General features: G+C 47.1%; 1 protein-coding gene across 1 annotated transcript in view; it reads left to right on the plus strand.

The window, feature by feature from the left end:
- The window catches only part of CERS1 (ceramide synthase 1), a 44,296-nt gene extending 24,423 nt beyond the window's left edge, over window positions 1-19,873 (plus strand). The window contains exons 2-7 of the mRNA XM_029614009.1: window positions 8,567-8,726; window positions 10,129-10,309; window positions 10,755-10,916; window positions 17,053-17,200; window positions 17,967-18,109; window positions 18,947-19,873. Of these exons, the coding sequence (XP_029469869.1) occupies window positions 8,567-8,726; window positions 10,129-10,309; window positions 10,755-10,916; window positions 17,053-17,200; window positions 17,967-18,109; window positions 18,947-18,989 (837 nt within the window). The 3' untranslated portion in view covers window positions 18,990-19,873. The remainder of the gene's footprint in view (window positions 1-8,566; window positions 8,727-10,128; window positions 10,310-10,754; window positions 10,917-17,052; window positions 17,201-17,966; window positions 18,110-18,946) is intronic.
- The last annotated feature ends 247 nt before the right edge of the window (window positions 19,874-20,120 follow it).

Raw genomic sequence — 20,120 nt, forward strand, 5'->3', positions numbered from 1 at the left:
ACCCCCCAGTGAATTTTAATTTTTACAAATTATGAAAAATAATTCTCTGCTCACAATCAAGTCTCTGCTTAAATGTCAATTATTTTAAAAGGTAAACTGCAATGTGTGGTGAGACACTTGCACATTACCTAGTTTAATTCAACAACAAAATTTTTGAAAAAGTAGAGGAAGGGTTTCATATATAGATTTTTCAGCCCAACACAAGGTCTGTTCGGTTTTCATGTATAATCATCAACCAATCCTCCTCCACCTATGAGTTATTTTTGATTCCGTGCAACCCTAGTGAAAACTGCAACACATTTTTTTATCCCATTTTGCCATAAAACCAATTTTTTAAACTGTTATATATTAAATTAAAATTCCTTAATCGACTGTCCGGATGCCCTAATTCTAATGCATCAGACAGAGAAACCACAGGTCACACCCAGACAGAAACAGAGAGGCAGATACACAAAACCAAACCCAAATGCACACAAAGACAGGCATACCACACCTTAGTCGGACAGAAAAACACAATCGTCCCTTAAGCAGACAGACACACACCCCACATTTAGACACATCACATTCATACAGTGAAAGTAAGAGAGCCAGTGTTGCGTCTGTCGGTCTCAGACAGCTTCGAACCTTGGGCCTCAAGTTTTTCTCTGCTCTCCCCGCTAGCCTTGGGAAGATGGCTGCCGCCGCATCTGCAAGCCGCGTCCTCCGGCATCCCCGGAACGGCTATGGCAAAGCCTCACGCCATGTTTCTCCTAAGGGCCTCCTAGGATGCGCGCGCATGCCACCCACGTCTTTATCCACGTCATGGCAGGAACCTCGGGGGCGTCCCCCTCGAGTGATGTCACGCCATCCGGGTATTTAGCCTATGCTTGTTTGCTAGCTCGTTGAGTTAGCAAGGATTGGATTCTCTGCCCTTTGGGGTATACGCTAACCTGGGTACCCGCTCCTCAGGGGCCCTCTGCTTTCTTTCAGGTGCCTTACTGGGATCAGGTACTCGCTCCTCGAGGGCCTGCTCTCCCTGCCTCGGTGCCTGTTACCATCTACTTCTGCCTTGTGGAATCATCTATCTTACAGCTACCATCTAGTGAGTAATCTAATTCTCAGTCTGTCTCATCTACAGCTCTGCCGTGCTGGGAAACCTATTCCTGGATACCCCTATACCATCTTGGTGAGACGAGATCCCTCTGCCGAGGGTCCCTGGACTGCTACCTCTGGATCAACTCACTACTGCCACCTCTGGTGGTATCCAACAGCTGTACAATACTGTCACCTCTAGAGGCATCCCAACAGGCCAAAATGTTTAAAGAATAAAAAAAAAAAATAGCTTGATGATGTCCCATCTACTTCCTAAAACCCTCCCTTTTCCAAAATTATTGCCTACTCCAGTTCTAACCCCTCCCCCAAGGCTTCTAACCCTCCCCATCCCATCCCTTCTTCCATAGCTGAAGACCCTGGTGTCTAGTGGCCCCCAACCCTACCCGCAGACCCCCCCCCTTAGGTAAAAATAAATCCCTGGTAGTCTAGTGCCCCCCCCCACCCTTTGGATCCCCCATACCTTAAGAAGATATCTCTAGTATCTAGTGGTGGCCCAGAGCATCCACTAGGCCCCGGGCTGGTTGACACCATTTTGGAAAATGGCATTGACTGGCCTGGGGCCTAGCGGTAAGTCTGAGATGTGTTCTCAAGATATGGCGGGGTCTGGGGGTGGGGAGGGAGGCCACAAGACCTCAGGGTTGAGCTATGGAAGGGGGTAGAGAGGGGTTGGAGACCTTGGTGGGGAGAGGAGGAATCATGGGTAGGGGTTAGAATCAGGGGGAAGTAATAATTTTGGAAAGGGGAAGGGGCAGGGAATCACCACATGATTATTTTTTAAACTTTCAGCCTTCTGGGCTGCCCCTAGAGGCAGCCAGGTGGGTGGGCTGGGATCTTTCAAGACCCCAGGGGTGATCTTTTCACTTTAGGAGGGCTGTTTATTTTGGTTGAAAATGGCATCGACATGCCTGGGACCTAGAGGTTACTCCGGGCTGCCACTAGACAAGAGGTCTTCTCAAGATATGGGGAGGGTGTGGGGGATGAGCCACTAGACTACCAGGGACTTAGTTGTACCTAAAGGGAGAGTCTGGGGGAGGGGGTGGTGGGTCACTAGATACCAGGATCTTAAGGTATGGAAAGGGGTGGCTGGAGGCCTTGGGGAGGAGGTTAGAACTGGGGGAGATGATAATTTTAGAAAGGGACGAGGTCTGGGAAGGGAGCAGGGCATTACCGCACAATTAGTTTTTATATTTTTTAAACTTTTCAGTCTACTGGGCTGCCTCTAGATGCAATGGGGGGTCTTTCAAGGGGGATTTTTTAATTTTGGGAGGCGGGTTGTTTATGGGCTGCATGGCCCTCTAACACAAAGGCGGCCCTGGGCAAAGTGAGCCGCTATCACATGTTTTTTTCATGTTCTGCTGTGTCATGGAGCAGCGAGCTGGAGTCAGGGAACACCCCCGCAGAAGCAGTACAGGACGTCATGGCAGGACTGGAGCTGATCTTCTGTCTAGCTAACCCCTTCCCCCGCAGAATGAGCCCTTGGGTTCTGAGGGCCGGTAGGACTTGTCTCCTGCTGAACATCATGGTGCTGGCATGGAATGAGAGCTGTGTACAGGCTGGGAGCTGGGGTCAGGCACTGACTGGGAACTGTGTTCAAGCACAGGCCAGGGGTGAGATACAGAGCCTGAGGGCTGGAGGACAAGGGCAAGGCCTGAGGCTAAAGGACAAGGGCAAAGCCTGTGAAACAGACAAGGGACTAGACTAAGCAGTCCAAAACAGAATAAGGACTGGACAAGACCCTGACAGGAAAGAGAACACAGTAGGTCTGGAGGCTGCTAGGCAAGGCAGAAGGCCCAGAGGCCACAAGCCAAGGCAGCAGAGCAAGACATGAGGCCAAGAAGACTACAGTACAAGGTGAGGACGCAGAGCAAGGTAAGAGGCCAAGATAGGCCACATGGCAAGGCAGGAGGCAGGGTTAGGCCACAAGACAAGGCAGAATAGCAAAGAAAGAGTGGCCAGGTCAGAGAGCCAAGATGACTCAATGAAGAGGGACTGAACAGGCTTTGATAAGTAGGGTTGGAACTGCTATGTCAGGTGAGTACTGAGGGAGTGGGCTCTCTGAAGGCCTCTGCTGGTGGGGAGGTGTCATAGCACGCAAAACCATGGCATGGGGAGGCTGCACGGCGAAACCATGGCGTGTTACAATATTTTATATTGTATGTTTTTTTTCCATGATAAAAATATCTCCATAAAACCAGCATAATTTTCCCAGGGAAGGGCAAAAACGCCCCCCCCCCCCCCCCGTGATATTTTGACTTTCCCATGGTAACATATTGTGGCTTGATAATTGAACCTTATAGTTTGACACTAATTGGCGCCAGCATCACCGCTGGTAGTCTTGATAGAGAGGCCAGAGATTACCCAGACATGGAGGCAGAATTATGTCCTCGCCCCCAGAGAAGGGCTGAGGCACATCATTCACAGCTTGCACTGCCGCTGCCTGTGCTGTACCTCTTCTGTGGCTAAATGGAGGATTCTGGTTTCCAGTGCTGTCTGACCGATGCCTTTCACACAGGCCGATTCAGTAAAAACGCGGGAGAGCGGATGAACGCCCGCTCTCCCGGCGCGCACACCGACTACTCGCTGGTGCGCGCGATACAGTATGCAAATGAGGTGGTGCGGTAGAATCGGGTAAAAGGAGGCGCTAGGGACACTAGCGCGTCCATAGCGCCTCCTTTTAGCCCGGAGCGGTGGCTGTCAGCAGGATTGACAGCCGACGCTCAATTTTGCCGGCGTCAGTTCTCGAGCCCGCTGACAGCCACGGGCTCGGAAACTGGACGCCGGCAAAATTGAGCGTCCAGTTTTCGGCCTGACAGTCGCGGGCCGAATTCAAAATTTTTTTTTTAACTTTTTTTACTCTTCGGGACCTCCGACTTAATATCGCCATGATATTAAGTCGGAGGTGCCGGTGCCGGCAGAAATTAGCGCCTACCTTTGGGTCGGCGCTAATTTCTGAAAGTAAAATGTGCGGCTTGGGCGCGCGTTTTCCTCCCCTTACTGAATAAGGGGTAAGGGAAAATGCGCTCCGTCGGAGCGCACTGTACTGTATCGGCCTGACAGTTATTACATTCTCTGTAACCAGCACCAGAGGAAGCCAAGCTAACCCTGCGGATGCTCCGCTGAGAGGAGCAGCCTTCACGTAGTAAGTCGGAGGGGCAATCTGAGACCTGCGTGGTGTGAAAGTGGAGCGTGTTGTCAGGGGCCTAGGAAGCACGCTGGGCCGGGCTGGGCGGGGAGAAAGCGACTTTTTGTGCAGCCAGAACATAGGAGTGTCTTTTGGAATGCAGGGCGGCCGGCCAGGCCAGTGCTGGGCTCTATACGGAGGTGGCTCTTCTCTGAATGGATTTGTCTATAACGAACTGGAAGAGTATATGAGGAGCAGGAGTCACTGCCCCATCCCCCCCCTCTCCCCAGCATCTTGCTTGAATCCCTTCCACCTGGCACTGAAACTGATGAGATGAGAGCCTGTGGGTGGGCATTGGAGGGGGGGGGGGCAGTCACTGACCAGCTGGCTCTGCTGACATCTCTCCTTAATTAAAATTATTCAATCAGACTTCACTCAGAGCACTTTAATTCCATTTTCTTTAGTTTGCATGTGCAGTATGCACCCACCTCTTCTCTCTGGTGAAGATTTATGGGTATTGTGGATGCTGTTACCTCGCAGGAGGAGGAGAAGGGAAATCACTAACAGCTGCCGCTGGCATGGCCCACCATTGCCATGGCAACAGCAACCCCGGCTGGGAGACAGCAGCAGGGAGGGGGAGAGGTCTGCAGGGAAGGGGGTGGAGGGGGGAGAGAGAGGCAGAGAAGGGGTAGGAACGGGTGTCTGGGCTGGGAGAGAGGAGACTCCTGTCATCACATTGTGATCACCCAGTTCTTGGGGGTGACAGAGAGCCGGGAGCTCAGCCATGCCCTGCTGTCCCCGAAGGGCTTCCACTCCCCCGGCCACACTGGCTTGGAACTCATAATTTGTATTAATTATTCAGAGCTGAGTAATTAGCACTTTTATCTTTCTCATGAACCTGACCTGCTCTCTTTTCTTCCCACTCCCTCCTGCTCTCCTTCCTTCTCCTTACCCTGCTCTCACCATTCATTTTTTTTCCTTCCCTTTCTTTCTCTGTCCCCATCTCATTCCCTCCCCCTCATCTTTCTCCTTTTATCTCCCCCTGCTTCCCTTTACCCCCTCTCCTTCCCTATCTTTTCTTCTCTCCTTCCTTCTCAATCCTCTCATCCCCTTTCCTCCCTCACCCCTCTTTCCTTTTCTCCCTACCTTCTCTCTTTTTGCCACTCTCTCCTTCTTTAGCTGGCCAAAGGTTATACACTATCGGCCCAAACCAATATTTTCTCCCAGGGGTTTAGTGCTCAGGGGTTTAACTTCCTTGACTCAGATGCCGAGTCTAAATCAGGAGAAGGAAAGCATCTGCGTCTGCTGCTCTGGTCTGCACTTAACCTCTGTTTTCGGGATCAGTGGTGGCGGCAGCAGGGCCGGTGCTCCCATTAGGAAAGCTAGGCAGTTGCCTAGAGCGCCAGAGTTTTGGGAGTGGCAAAAACCAGCCGGCACAAGGCCCAGAAGGGCGCTGTGCCAGAGTCAAATACTGTCAAAGAATGGAGCTGCTGCCCCCCAGTAGGGAGGGAGTGCTGTGCTAGAGATAAGCTGGGGGTGGGTGGGTGCATGACCAAAGGTTCACCTAAGGCACCAAATGCTTGTGCACCAGCCCCGGGGTGGGGGATGGGGGCGGTGCAGGGCAGTTTCTTAGTAAACGGTGACACACAGAGTGAGGCCAGCAGGGGAGCTGATCCCCAAGGCCTTGTTGGACTACAGTAAGATTCTTGCATACGGTCCCTGCTTTCTAGGGATAACATGATTCAGGCCAGATATACGGAGCATTTTTACCCCACAGACACAAAATGGGAGAAAACCTTTAGCACCTCAGGCTCCATGTTGTGTGCGACGGGTTTTAAAATCTGGGGTTCAGAAGTCTTAGGGTCAGTTTTAAGAGACCAGGCAATAATAGGGAAAAAGCCTGTAGGTCAGGGCAGTTTGCCAGGTGAAGCTGAATGTTTGTGCAGCTCTTGGTAACGAGCAATGTCCAGGGAAATAATTCTGCAGGCAGAAATGCGCTGGGGGCACTTTTGCCCCGTTTTCAAATGTCTCTCTTTCAGGTGGAAGTCTGGCAGCGCTCTTGCCAGGATTGCCTGTTAAAATCTTTGGTCTCCCTTCCCTAGAGTTTTGGTTGACATTTCTTAGTGTGGGCTACTAGTAGCCATTTCTGTTCTCGATAGAACAAGAGGAATAAAACATTGTATCCTCTAAGCCTCCAGAATCAGAACTTTTTGTTTGTGAAAAATATTTTTTTTTTATCTCATGCTGGTCTGCAAATGTAAGAATATATCCAAGTTAATGCGTTTCACTGAGGTGTTTTGAGACAGGTTCCTTGCATCTGAAGAAAGGGCTCCCGTGATCGTCTTGGCTATTAAGATCACAGCATCATACAAATTTAGCCAAATTTGTATGGTGATCTAATAAAAGTTAGTTATTGCAGCCTTTAGCTACCTAACACCTCTTAATCTGGAACATACCAGCTTGCTTTTCTCTCTGATAGACATAAAAGAGGAGGATGGCAGATAAGGATATATCTTAAACCAATATGTATTAATAAGAGCATGGGCGAAGTTATTGACTAAGACTGTTTGTGATGTCCACTATGTTTGGTAGAAGATCAGGGCAGAGATGCTGGAGTGCCCCAGATAATAGAAGGACTAGGAAGCACACCATGAAGTTAGCAAATAGCTCATTTAAAACAAATCAAAGAAAATCTTTTTCACTCAGCGCACAGTTAAGTTCTGGAATTCATTGCCAGAGGATGTGATTACAGCAGTTAGTGTAACTGGGTTCAAAAAAGGTTTGAATATGTTCCTAGAGGAGAAGTTCATTAACTGCTATTAACCAATAAGGAATAGTAGCTTGAGATCTGTTGAATGTTTAGGTACTTGCCAGGTACTTGTGACTTGGTTTGGCCTCTGTTGGAAAAAGGATGCTGGCCTTGATGGTCACTTGGTCTGACCCAGTATGGCAATTTCTTATGTTCTTATGAAATAATAAGGGGTGCTCCCTGATACAGACTGGTGGGACGGGGGGGAAGCTTTGGCAGTGCTACCAGCGACGTTTTCTGACAGATGGTGGCTAATTTTAGCCAGTCGTGGCCCCCCCCACAACGTGCCCAGCAGGTCAAGTGAGAAGGCACAGTATTGCTGAGCTGGGTAAGAGGTATCATTACAACTTTACAATTTATTTTCATCTGAACTGGCCTTTCTATGAACCCTCAGCGTCTTGTCTTGCCTATTAAAATCCAGATGTACCCTGCCAGAAAAAAAAAAAAGGGTAGGTTTGATTGGAGAACTGAAGGTTTGAGGAGGTAGTTGTGCATTTTAAGAAGGAAAATCATATCCTAGGCTCACCTTGAACAGGCCGGTCCAGTCCCGCCGCCGCCTCACTGCATGCAAGGAGCTGGTAGCTCCGGTGTTCTTAAGAAAGGGAGACATTTTCAATGCATCCGGTGAAGAAGAACTGGAGCAGCCTGTTCATGTTGACCTGGGTTTGGTGGTGAACCTTTCACCCTCTCCGGTCAGTGCTAGGCATTTAGGGGGTTCATTATCAAAAGGTTTATCCAGCTAATTTTGGAATTTAGTGGGTTAAACCTCGCTAACTAAAAATGCCCCCTCCCCTCCCCCCCCCCCAAACTTTTCTCAGACTGACTCAGTTCCCCTGACAGATAAATTTAGATCGTTAAAATATGGGTGACTCCAAGGGCGTTCCTAGGGTGCGTTTATGCTGGTCTTCTGCACTAACCAGCTAAGTTCAGGCGATTTAAAACTAGGCAAATGCACTGCAGGCTTAAATCTAACCTGTCAAAATTATAGAAGTTTCAGCTGAAAACTTAGCTGGTTAGGTTCATCTAAAATCCAGTTAAAATTTAACTTTTTTTTTCGGTTTGTTTGTGAATGACCCCCTTGCTGTCTGGAACTGGAGCTAAAGCAACACTTGAAAAGGGTCCAAGGGCTAACTAACTGCTGGTTTCCTTTCGGTGTTGAAAAATCTGAATCAGGTGCCTGAAGCAACGGCAGGTTCAGTCAGTCAGACTGCTGGATTGACTTGACACCTGTATTTCTGGTACAGTGGCAGTCTGCCCTGACTCTGCTTCTCTGTGAGTCACAGGGAACCTTTCAAAGACAATTTTTAAAAAGCCCTATTCATCACAGCACCTACAAATGTAAAATCTGCACCAGTATTTTACAGTATAACAGAAGATGCCATCAGCTGCATCTCTTATTACACAAAAGCACAATAGGATGCAGGCTTGCCTGCCAGAATTGCTCACCTTGCCTGCGATGGCACTCTTAGGTGATAAGAGGTTCCCTGGATTGCATCTATCAACTCGTGCATTTACTTTTTGTGCGTCTTTGTTGTTTTTCGCAGCCTTTTGCTCGGTGGTGTCGCCTGCAGCCCAAGGACGCAGCCAAGGTTCCGGAGAGCGCCTGGAAACTGCTTTTTTACACGGTCTTCTGGTCCTACAGCGCCTACCTGCTCCTGTGCAAAGACTATCCCTTCTTTCATGACCCGCCTACTGCCTTTCATGGTAGGGTAAGCGCTGCCGCGTCTTCCTGTCCTCCCCCTCCCCACTCAGTTACAGATAAGGGATAAGGACTTCATATTGGACTGCGCAGTTGGTTCCATGACTATAGAGATGACTCCAGGTCATAGCACAATTTTAAATTTCCTAGGCTGGAATTTTTTTATTTCTCTTCCACTGCATCCTGGTTCTTGTAGTTCAGAGTTTTGTCAGGATATTTTTGGGAAGTTGGAAAACCAGCTGAATGACCCAAACCCCCCCAAAAACAAAATCTGTCAGGTGCAACAGCCAAAAATGTTTGGAAGCATGGCATACGTCAGTCTTGCATCCCTCACGCTGTCCTGACAGTGCGCCAGGCCTGCCACACCTGTGCTGGCTCTTTAGCAAGCAAAGGCTACTACTCGGCTCCGGTTATCAAATGCAGAAAATGTAGAGCCCAGGCAAAAGATTGTCAGGGATAGATTGCAAGAGAAACTCAGTTCATCTTGGCCTTTCCTAAGGAGCTTCCTATCCAGGGACGTTCATGGATTTTACTGGTTCTAGGAGGCAGTGCAGGGGCAAAGAAATGAAGAGAAAGCCAGAGATGAACTGGAATCTAGGACACTGCAAAAGAGAGACTGACCAGGCCTTGCTATCCTTATCTGCCCTTGGATTCTATGCCAAAGCTTCTTCCTGGGTTGGTGCTAGGGGATGGAGTTAGCAACTAGAGAGGAGCTGCCCTCTTGCGGTTGGGCAGGAAATAAGAGGATCTCACGCGCTACAATAGAAGCCTCTGATTGGCCGATGTGGTAACACTGATGTATCAGTCAAGAATCAAAACTAAAAGAGTCATAAACGCAAACCAGATAAACAATGCCCATGAAAGAAGCCAGGGACTTCCCAAAATGTTCCAGTTGAATTTTTCAATTATTTTCTTGAAAATGGAAAGTGAGCGTGCGTTAGTCTGAATTTTGCAGACATTGTCCAAGTAGGGGAATTTAAGAGCCTCTGGAGTTTACATCTTGAACTATTTGTTAACCTTGAGGCAGGATCATTTTTGTCTGCTTTTTTTTTTCTTTCTGTCAGCTGATTTTAATGCAAATATGGAGAACACTTCTCATTTGAGATATATTGCTTATCATTTAAAAAAATAATAATTTCCAACATTTTTCTCAAAGTTATGTTGTGCTAAACCAAACAGGTAGCCAAGTGGTTGTGTTTGTTTTTCAGAAAACGCTGAGCCATTTCTGGTTTTTTCCCTTTACATGTGCGGACTTGTATTTTGACTTTTCTTAAAAAAAAAAAAAAGCTCTAGGAACTACAAGTCCCTTGATGCATTGGGGTAAAACCAGGACAAACTCAACCTGTTCTTTTGTGGCATGAAGCCAGTCCATGGAGTATTTCTGTACTTTTGTGTGTTATGTTGTAGACTGGAAGAGAGGGATGCAGGTCCCTACGGACATTGCCCTGGCCTACCTGGGACAAGGCAGCTTCTACGGTCATTCCACATTTGCCACAATATACATGGACACTTGGAGAAAGGACTCGGTAGTGATGTTGGTTCATCATGTTGTAACCCTCATCTTAATCATCTTTTCTTATGCCTTCAGGTAAGTGAACCAACGCCTTGTGTGAAAAAGGTGTGCAGTCTGTGTGCATGGATACTGCACACATTAAAGACGTGCAGTCTATCTGTGCTGCATTCCTACTGCACGCATTAAACACGCACAGACTGTGTACATGGATACTGCATGCATTCAAGGGTACAGTCTGTGTGCAAAGATACTGAATGCATTAAAAGTATACAGTGCGTGCTTGGAAGTTTAATGTGTAAAAGGTTCAGTCTGTGTGCGTAGATGCTACTGCATATGCCTTAGGTGCGCTATCTGCGTCTGCCACATTCATGCTACATGTTATAAAGCTACATAGTCTGCATGCATAAAGGCTGCATGTGCCAAAGGTTTGCAGGCTGTGTGTGCTGTACCCAGCAGGAGACTCGGAGTGGAAACGCAGTGGAGAAGGATTATGAAATGCCTGCTCTTTATCTCCCCTCAGGTACCATAATATTGGCCTCCTGGTACTCTTCCTGCACGATGTGAATGACATCCAGCTAGAGTTCACCAAACTGAACGTATATTTCAAAAACAGAGGGGGACACTACCACCGGCTGAATGACATTATCTCTGATGTTGGCCTTATCATCTTTAGCGGTAGCTGGTAAGGTTCTTTAAAAAAAAAAAAGCCTACACCTCCAGCCTCTACACTAGAGAGCCCATGGTAAAAGCATCCTACTGTCTCTGCTGGTGAGCAATCAGAACCACAGGTGAGGAGAGAGAGCAGCACTTCCACTACTTGGCGATATGGAGGCTGCTCAATGGGTTTCCTGGATCACATGGTCACCACAGTGATGTAGCCAGAACTGAAACTGTGGGGAGCCCAAGGTTAACATAGGTGGGCAGTAGGCATATGGGTCTAGCCCCTATTAGTTGTACTCAGAGCAATAGATAAGTAATGCCTTAGCATGCACCCTACAATGGATTTCTAAATAGTCTACAATAACCATCAAGCATCTTGAGTGACATTTGAAAATGTTTTAATTCTATTATTTCAAGCACTTTCCAACTTTAAAAATGCCTTAGTAGTCTGAATAGAATTTGTTGTATTTATTGTAGTTTATAAATAATATCATGTAAAAAGTAAACAAAGAAGATTTAACAGACACATCGGATCCAATCATGTAATAAAACAAATAAAGTAAAGAGCCACTGCTGTTTGCCGGCATTAGTAGCATGGGATCTATTTAATTTTGAGTGCTTGCCAGATGACTGTGACTTGGATCGGCCACTGCTAGAAACAGGATACTGGGCTTGATGGACCCTTGGTCTGACACTGTATAGCATATCTTATGTTCTTATGAATCCTTATTCCAAAAAATGCAGAGAATATCATAACTACAATAAAACCACAATAATCATAAGAATCATAAGAATTTAATATTTGCAAAGGGTGCAGAGCAGAACTAGGACATGCAAAAAAATATATATTCAAATTCTAATGTCATCTCAGTGACAGCAAAACAAACTTCCTTCTCAGCCAAACACTTTGTGAAGTAACACAAACCCCTACCAAAAAAAAAAAAAAAAAAAAAGCACCTTTAACTTTGCTATGCCATACCATAACAGCAATAACTCTCACAATTCAAAAAGCTGCAACCTCATCTACAAAAAGGCAGCAAGACAAGCATTACATAATGTCCTAGAATACTAATATACCAACAATTGGGCAAACAGAACAAGCCAGATTGCTACAAAACCTTACAGAGAAACATTACACTAGTCAAAATACTGCACCTCTGTCACATGCATATCACAGATAGACCCTTCCCTAATACAGAATAAGGGACTACAAATTAGAAACTGAAACATGCAGACAAAACCGAAATGGAAAGTGAGAGAAACCAGACTCTGAACTCCAGAATGCTGAATAAAAGCAAAATATAAATATACAATAAATGCACATTCCCAAAGATGACTTATTCCAATTGCTGAAAGGCAAGTTTCTTTTTTTTTTACCTTTGCTGTCTGATCTTATTTTTATAATCAGTTGGTCCAAGTCCCCTTTTTTCCCTTGTCTGTCTTTTTTCTTTATTCCTTTTTCAAGGTCTCTTTTCTTCTTTGTTTCTTCTGTCTTCTTTCCTTCCTCCTTCATACACACACTCAGGCTCTCTCAAAACAAGCTTTCTCTCACTCAGGCTTCCACTCTCATATGCTCTCTCTCACATGTAGGTTGTCACTTACATGCTCTTACACAAATGCTACCATTCCCATAAACACAGTCTGCCACTCTCATTCTTACATACTGTCTCTCACACTTAAGCTACCATTTGCCCCACAGACACACACAGGCTTCTCACTCTTACATGCTCACAAACAGACATACAAGCTCTCACATACAGGCTCCCACTCCCATACATACGTACACACACACACACACAGGCTTTCACTCTCACGTGCAAGTTGCCTCTCTCTCTCCCATACACACACAGGCTCTCATCACTCTCACTTGCCATCTCTCACATGAAGGCTCACATTCCCTCCCACCCTCACAGACATAAAAAGTTTCTCATGTTTGCATGCTCTCCCTATCTCTCACACACACACTTCCCTAGGCAGGCTCCCATTCACATCCCCCAAGCAGGCTCCCATTCATACACGCAAACACAGGCCCAGGCAGGCTCCCATTCTAACATAAGCCCTCACACTCAGGCAGGCTCCCATTCACACACTCACACACACACCAAGGCAGGCTCCCATTCATACACACACACACAGGCAGGCTCCCATTCACAAACACACACATAACCAGGCAGGCTCCCATTCTCACACACACATCCAGGCAGGCTCCCAATCACACACACACACATAGTCAAGCTCCCATTCACAAGCACACACATAACTAGGCAGGCTCCTGTTCTCACACACACATCCAGGCAGGCTCCCATTCACACACACACACCCAGACAGGCTCCCATTCACAAACACATAAACTCCCATATACACACACATACACCCAGGCAGGTTCCCATTCACACACAGACAAGATCCCACACACCGGTATACATACACACTCACACCCAAACAGGCTCCCATTCACACACACACTCATACCCAGGAAGGCACCCATTCACACATACACACATACTCACACCCAGGCTGGCTTCCATTCACACACACACACACTCATATCCAGACAGGCTCTCATCCACACACACTCATTCACACCCAGGCAGGTTCCCATTCACACACACATACACACCCAGGCAGGCTTTCATTCACACACGTATTCACACACAGCAGGGTCCCATTCACACACACACATTCACATAGGCAGGCTCCCATTCACATACACACATTCATACAGGCAGGCACCCATTCATACACATAAACCCAGGCAGGGCACCATTCACATACACACACACCCAGGCAGGCTCCCATTCACACACAGACACATACACCCAGGCAGGCTCCCATTCACAGGTATACACACACATTGACACCCAGGCAGGCTCCCATTCATACACACATACCCAGGCAGGCACCCATTCACACACACAAACCCAGGCAGGCTCCCATCCACACACTGTTATGGTTTTGAAGGAAATTGTGAACCCCGGGCCGAGGTGAGAGATGTCTCCACCCGCAGGGAGGAGCCCAGTGAGCCTCACCGTCGGTAGGCGTAGTCTCAGCGATGTAGGACATAGCTGTAAGACAGACTTTATTAAGGAGAAAATAATAATGCATAACCTGAGGAGCGGGGAATGCAGTAAACACAGTTCTAGAGCAGAATCAACTCATTCACACACACACATATAAACCCAGGCAGGCTTCCATTCACACACACACACACACACACATAAGCCCAGGCAGGCTCCCATTCACCCACACACATAAATCCAGGCAGGCTCCCATTCACACACACACACACACACAACACACGCCCAGGCAGGCTCCCATTCACACACACACACACACGACCAGGCAGGCTCCCATTCACACACACACAGACAATCACTCGCACCCAGGCAGGCTCTGATTCACACACACATACACACCCAGGCAGGCTCTGATTCATACACACAAACCCAGGCAGGGCACCGTTCACATATACACCCAGGCTGGCTCCCATTCACACACACACACTCACACCTGGGCATGTTCCCATTCACACACTCGCACCCAGGCAGGCTCCCATTCACACACACACTCGCACACTCGCATCCAGGCAGGCTCCCATTCAGAAACACACACACTTGTACCCAGGCAGGCTCCCATTCACAAACACACACACTTGCACCAAGGCAGGCTCCCATTCACAAACACACATACTCACACCCCAGCTGGCTCCCATTCACAAACAAACACACACCCCCCCTGGCAGGCTCCCATTCACAAACATACACACTCACACCTAGACAGGCTCCCATTCACATACACACATTCATTTATTTAGTTAAAAGTAAAGATAAAACAGATTAAGACATACACACATCAGGGAAAGCTTGCAGGAACAAATAATGTTTAAGGTCTTTCTTAAAGGCTTATTTTGTCAACAGTTTGTCAGATATCAGAGGGTATTGTATTCCATAAAATAGGTCCTGCTATAGAAAAAGCACGTTCTCTGGTAGAGACCAATCTAGTAGTTTTGGGAGGAGTTTATAGAAGTTTGTTTTTTGATCTAAGATTTTTGCATGGAGTGTATATATGTAGGGATGCCGATAACCAGGTAGTGTTATTATTATAGATGAGGTTATGAATGATTGTTAGGGATTTGTATTGTATGTGCCATTTGATTGGGAGCCAATGTAACTTGTGAAGGGTTGGAGATATGTGATCATAAATGCTGTTATTGTAAAAGCTGAAGTGGGCGAATAGTGGATTGAGGAAAACCTAGAAACAGGGAATTGCAATAGTCTAAGTCAGTAAGAATTGATGATTGGACTATAATACAGAAATGAACAGGATTTAGTAAAGGTTTGATATGTTTTAGCAGTCTGATTTTGTAGAAAGAGGTTTTTTTAAGCACTTTGATGTGAGTAGTTAGGGTCTAATACGATTCCTAAATTGCGGACCTGTTTCACGATGTTATTGATGCAACTGTTGTGTTGGATAGAGGTTGGAATATTTTCAAAGTGTGGATGTCCTAGTATAAGTATTTCAGTTTTGGATAGATTTCAGCTTAGTTTATTGTGTGCTAGCCACTTTACTTACACTCAAGCAGGCTCCCATTCACACACACACACAGGCAGGCTCCCATTTACACATGCATACCCCCAGGCAGGCAGGCTCCCATTCACACACACTCCCACTCCCAGGCAGGCTCCCCATTCACAGACACTCCCACTCCCAGGCAAGCTGCCATTCACACACACTCCCACTCCCAGGCAGGCTGCCATTCACACATACACCCAGGCAGGTTCCCATCACACACACACCCAGGCAGACTTCCATTCACACACACACACACACACAGGCAGGCATCCATTCACACACATACACTCAGGCAGGCGCCATTCACACGTACACCTATTCGCCCAGGCAGGTTCCCATTCACAAACACGCACACTTGCATAGATTCTCATTTACACACACAAAACAAGGCAGGCATGCTCCCATTCCAGCCACTCACACCTAAGCAGGCTCCCATTCCACACATTCAAACTCTCACCCAGGCAGGCTCCCATTCACATACACTCACACCCATGTAGGCTCCATTCACACACACACACACATCCAGGCAGGCTCCATTCACACGTACACCTATTCACCCAGGCAGGTTCCCATTCACACACACTCAGGCAGGTATCCATTCACACACACACCCTCAGGCAGGTTCTCATTCACACACACACTCACACCCAAGCAGATGCCCATTCCACACACACACACACTTACACCTAGGCAAGCTCTCATTCACACAGTCATACTCACCCAGCCAGGCTATCATTCACACACACTCATACCCAGGCAGGCTCCCATTGGAGATACTCACACCCATGCTGGCTCCCATACACACACACACACCCACACACACACATACCGTACCCAGGCTGGCTCCCATTCAGTCACATCCAGGCAGGCTCCCCATTCACACACACACTCTCTCATACAGACACAATCCAGGCAGGTTCCCAATTACACAATCACACTCAGGCAGGCTCCTATTCACACACACACACACACACACTAAGAAAAAACACAAACACAGGCAGGCTCCCCATCGGGAGCAAAAGGGACAGTCTGTTCTGTTGTTCCTCGTGTGCCTGCCTCATGGTAGCTAGTGCTTCCTCTATGCTGATGTCACGATGAACAAGATCAGCATAGAGTACTTACTGGCTGCATATGTTTTGAATGCCACAGGCCTGGCACACTTGGAGGAGCAGGAGAATGGACTCCTTCTTGGAGAAGTTTGTTTTTTTCTTTGACCGCCAGTGGGATGGGGTCCACTGGAAAGCCTCACAGTCTTGCTACTCTGACCGGCCACCGGTGGGCTGGGGTCCCACTGGAGGCCTCCTGGGTCTGCTCCTCTTCTCAGCTGCCTTGCAAGCCTCCTGCTCTTCTTTTGCCACGCCCCTGAATGCACACGCCCTGTGTGTCTGCTGCGGCCCTGTGACAGAGCCACTCTTCTTAGCCTGCCGGGCAACACTGATTGGGTGGTTCTCCGTCTAAAGCGGGTAGGCCATGGCCCACCCTTGCCTACGTCACTGGGTCACCAATTCTAGTCCTGACTGAGAGATGCTTCCCATGCACTAGACATATATGAATCAACAACGTTTTTTCTTTGTTAATCATGATAGGTTCTGGTTTCGCCTTTACTGGTTCCCTCTGAAAGTTCTGTACGCCACCTGCTACTCTAGCCTTCAGTCTGTACCCAACATCCCTTTCTATTTCTTCTTCAACATCCTGCTGCTTGTGCTGCTGCTGATGGACATATATTGGTTCTTGGTGAGTAGCAGTTCAAGACCTGCCACAATTCATCCCATGTTTGAAGGTAGAGAAGGTAGCTAGAGAAAGGGAGGGAGAAACAAAAGCAGAAAGAAAAAAAAGAGAGCAAAAAAGTGTTCTGAAGAAAAAAGGAGAGATTTTTTTTTTCCTGCGTAGTAACTGAATAGGAGTTTGACAGATCCGGCTCCTAGTGGCAGAGCCACTAATCCTAATCCTGGCTCTGTCACTTGCTTTCTGTGTCTCCTTAGGCAATTTATTTCCTCTCCCTGTGCTTCATTGTTCTCAGCCGTAATTAGCCACCAATCTTTTTTTTAACCCAGCGCTTAGCATGTACCCACATGCCTGGCACCCTGCAGCAAGCAAAGATCTAAAGCTGTGTTATGGTACAAAGATGAACAGAAGGCACCAAGTGGGTTCCGCAGATATCTAGGCTGAATGTCTTTCAGTTGGGGCTGTGTCGTCAGCAGCTGATATCATGGGGAAAATCAAACCTCACCAGACTCCAGAGAAAAGATCTGGTCGGGGGTTCTTCAGATTTGTCAGTGCTGCAGATTTGGCGAGACACGCAGGGCTGTTTTCTTTCCACGTTCCCTGGATTGCCCATAAAGAGTGCTGTGGAGCAATGAGTAGAATAGTGAACTTAATGAACCTCTGGCCTTTTTGTCCACCTAAACTGACTGAATAACAGTTGACAAGCAGAAATAGCTTAAAGAATCTACTATCCTTCATCATTATCTTTTTTTTTTTTCCCCCCCTCTTCCTCCAGTATATCATGCTGTTTCTTGGGAAAGTGATAACTGGGCAGATGCATGAGGTGAGCGACGTCCGAGAATATGATGCTGAGGAGAGCCAGAAACCGGCTCTGCAGAGGCAGAAAGAGGAATTTTATTCCATAGACTCCTGCAAAGGGTGAGCCGCTCTCCTGGGCCCTACACACTCCCCCCCCCCCCCCCCCCCCCGAATTATTGTCATTGTTTCTTGTCTTGAGAAGCAAGGAGGTCAACTTAGACAGTTTTAGGGAAGCCCGAATGTGTGATCTCAGTTTTCTGTTTCCACACTGATGAGAAGACACATGAGCCATCATAGAAGTACTGCCATGTACAGCAGCCCAGAGTCCTAGCAAGCACAGTAGACTTGACGCATTCAGGCTTCCCTTTCCTTCTTAGTCTAGACTCGTATTTTGAAGAAAATACAGACCGTTAAACTTAACTTATGATGGGAAAATAGGAATGCCCTCAGAAGGAATTAGTGACCACCAGTCAGTGGGGTCTCTTAGATCCAATAGATGTAATGTAATATAATTGCAGTTTGGATAAAGTCTTTCTGCTGGTAAGACCAATAATCAATGCATGTTACAGTACAATATCAAAAGACACGATGCAATAAATCAGTAAATACATATAAACATAGTATAACAATAAGCAATATTAAGTTATTCAGCCTGAAATGAACATTACCACAAAATATAATCATCACTACAAGGTCAATAATTTCAGCATTCGCTTCATTGGCATTATTGATTTCACACATGCTACCAAGGTGGGGGATATGTATAGCTAAGGAGGGGCAGAGATGGTCACAGGTGGTCCCATGTCTGAGAAGAAGTGACTGATAACTGAACAGGTTCATAGTAAACTGGAACCCATCATGCTGCCTGGCCTGTAGCATAGTCACATAGAACTCAGTTGCAGGACTGGAGCTTTGATGTGGGTTTTTTTTCTTCTTCTTCTTTATCTTGTCTAATAGGCAGCGTTTGAAGAATGGCCTTGTGAAAAACAAGGAGTTATAGCCATATCGTGGCCACTGCCTATGGGCCGACCAACCTGCTGTTACCTTTTAGGATCTTGACTAATCCCAGGCAGCACGGACCCAGGAGAACTATCCCGGCACACAATGGGTGGAGATGTGGCAAGGAACTGATGGCGTTTCCTCATGTTCTCTGATGTGCAGCCTGTCCTAGCCCTATTTTGATCCTTTTTTTCCCTTGTAAGTCTACATATTGTTCAGAGGTTCTGTCCCGGCAATGTCTTAACACTCTCACAAGGGTAAGGGCTTCCTCATCATCTGCCACAGATGGTACCTTTCAGCATCCCAGCATCGCTGTGCTCTGCTATTACAAGGTACCATGTGCATCACCCCGTTCCTGAGTGCAGGGTCTGAGTTAAGGATGGTCCTGGACCTGTACAAAATAGTGGATTGCGGGGGTGGGTTAAAATGCCCTGCTAACCAATCTTTTTAGGAAAACGATGATGTAATGATCATGCCGAAAGCCAGACCCGGCGAGAGACACTGAATGAGCCAATGATGTAAGGAGACACTGGACTGAAGGCCGAACTGACTCAAATTAGTACTGTGACGCTGCGCATTCGTGCTGTAGAAATGATTTTCCTCACAACTTTTTACTCAATGAAAACATGTTTGTGGCAAGTACTTAAAGTCTGGGTATTTGTTAGAGGTGGGACCAGGAAGGAGTAAGGAGAAAGATGAGCAGAGATTGAGTAGGCTCTGTGGTGATGCAATGACGCAATGGATGAGAGCAACTGGGCAGGTGACAAGGTGCTTTTATTTGTCAATAACTACGATGTTACATTGATCTGACGTGAAATTCCTGGTTCGCTTGTTTCAAAGAAATCTTATTTAAAGGTGATCTTAAAATTACTGGATATTCAATAAGGTTTTGTGAAAGAAGGTTGCAGTTTTTGTGTGTCTGGGTTTGGGAAGCTGGGAAGGGAGGTGACTCGGGGCCTGTGTTATACACACAGATAGGCCAGTGCGATACAATGCGCTCAGCCTAGCACACAGCTTGCCGCACGGTTGGACGCGCTAGAATAACTCCCGACGCAATAATGGGATTAAAGGCGTCCAAAAACAGGCATCCAAACCAGCGCGTAGCCAATAGCGCTCATCAAATGTAAATGCC

Source organism: Rhinatrema bivittatum, chromosome 8 (assembly GCF_901001135.1).
Source record: "Rhinatrema bivittatum chromosome 8, aRhiBiv1.1, whole genome shotgun sequence".
NCBI lineage: Eukaryota > Metazoa > Chordata > Amphibia > Gymnophiona > Rhinatrematidae > Rhinatrema > Rhinatrema bivittatum.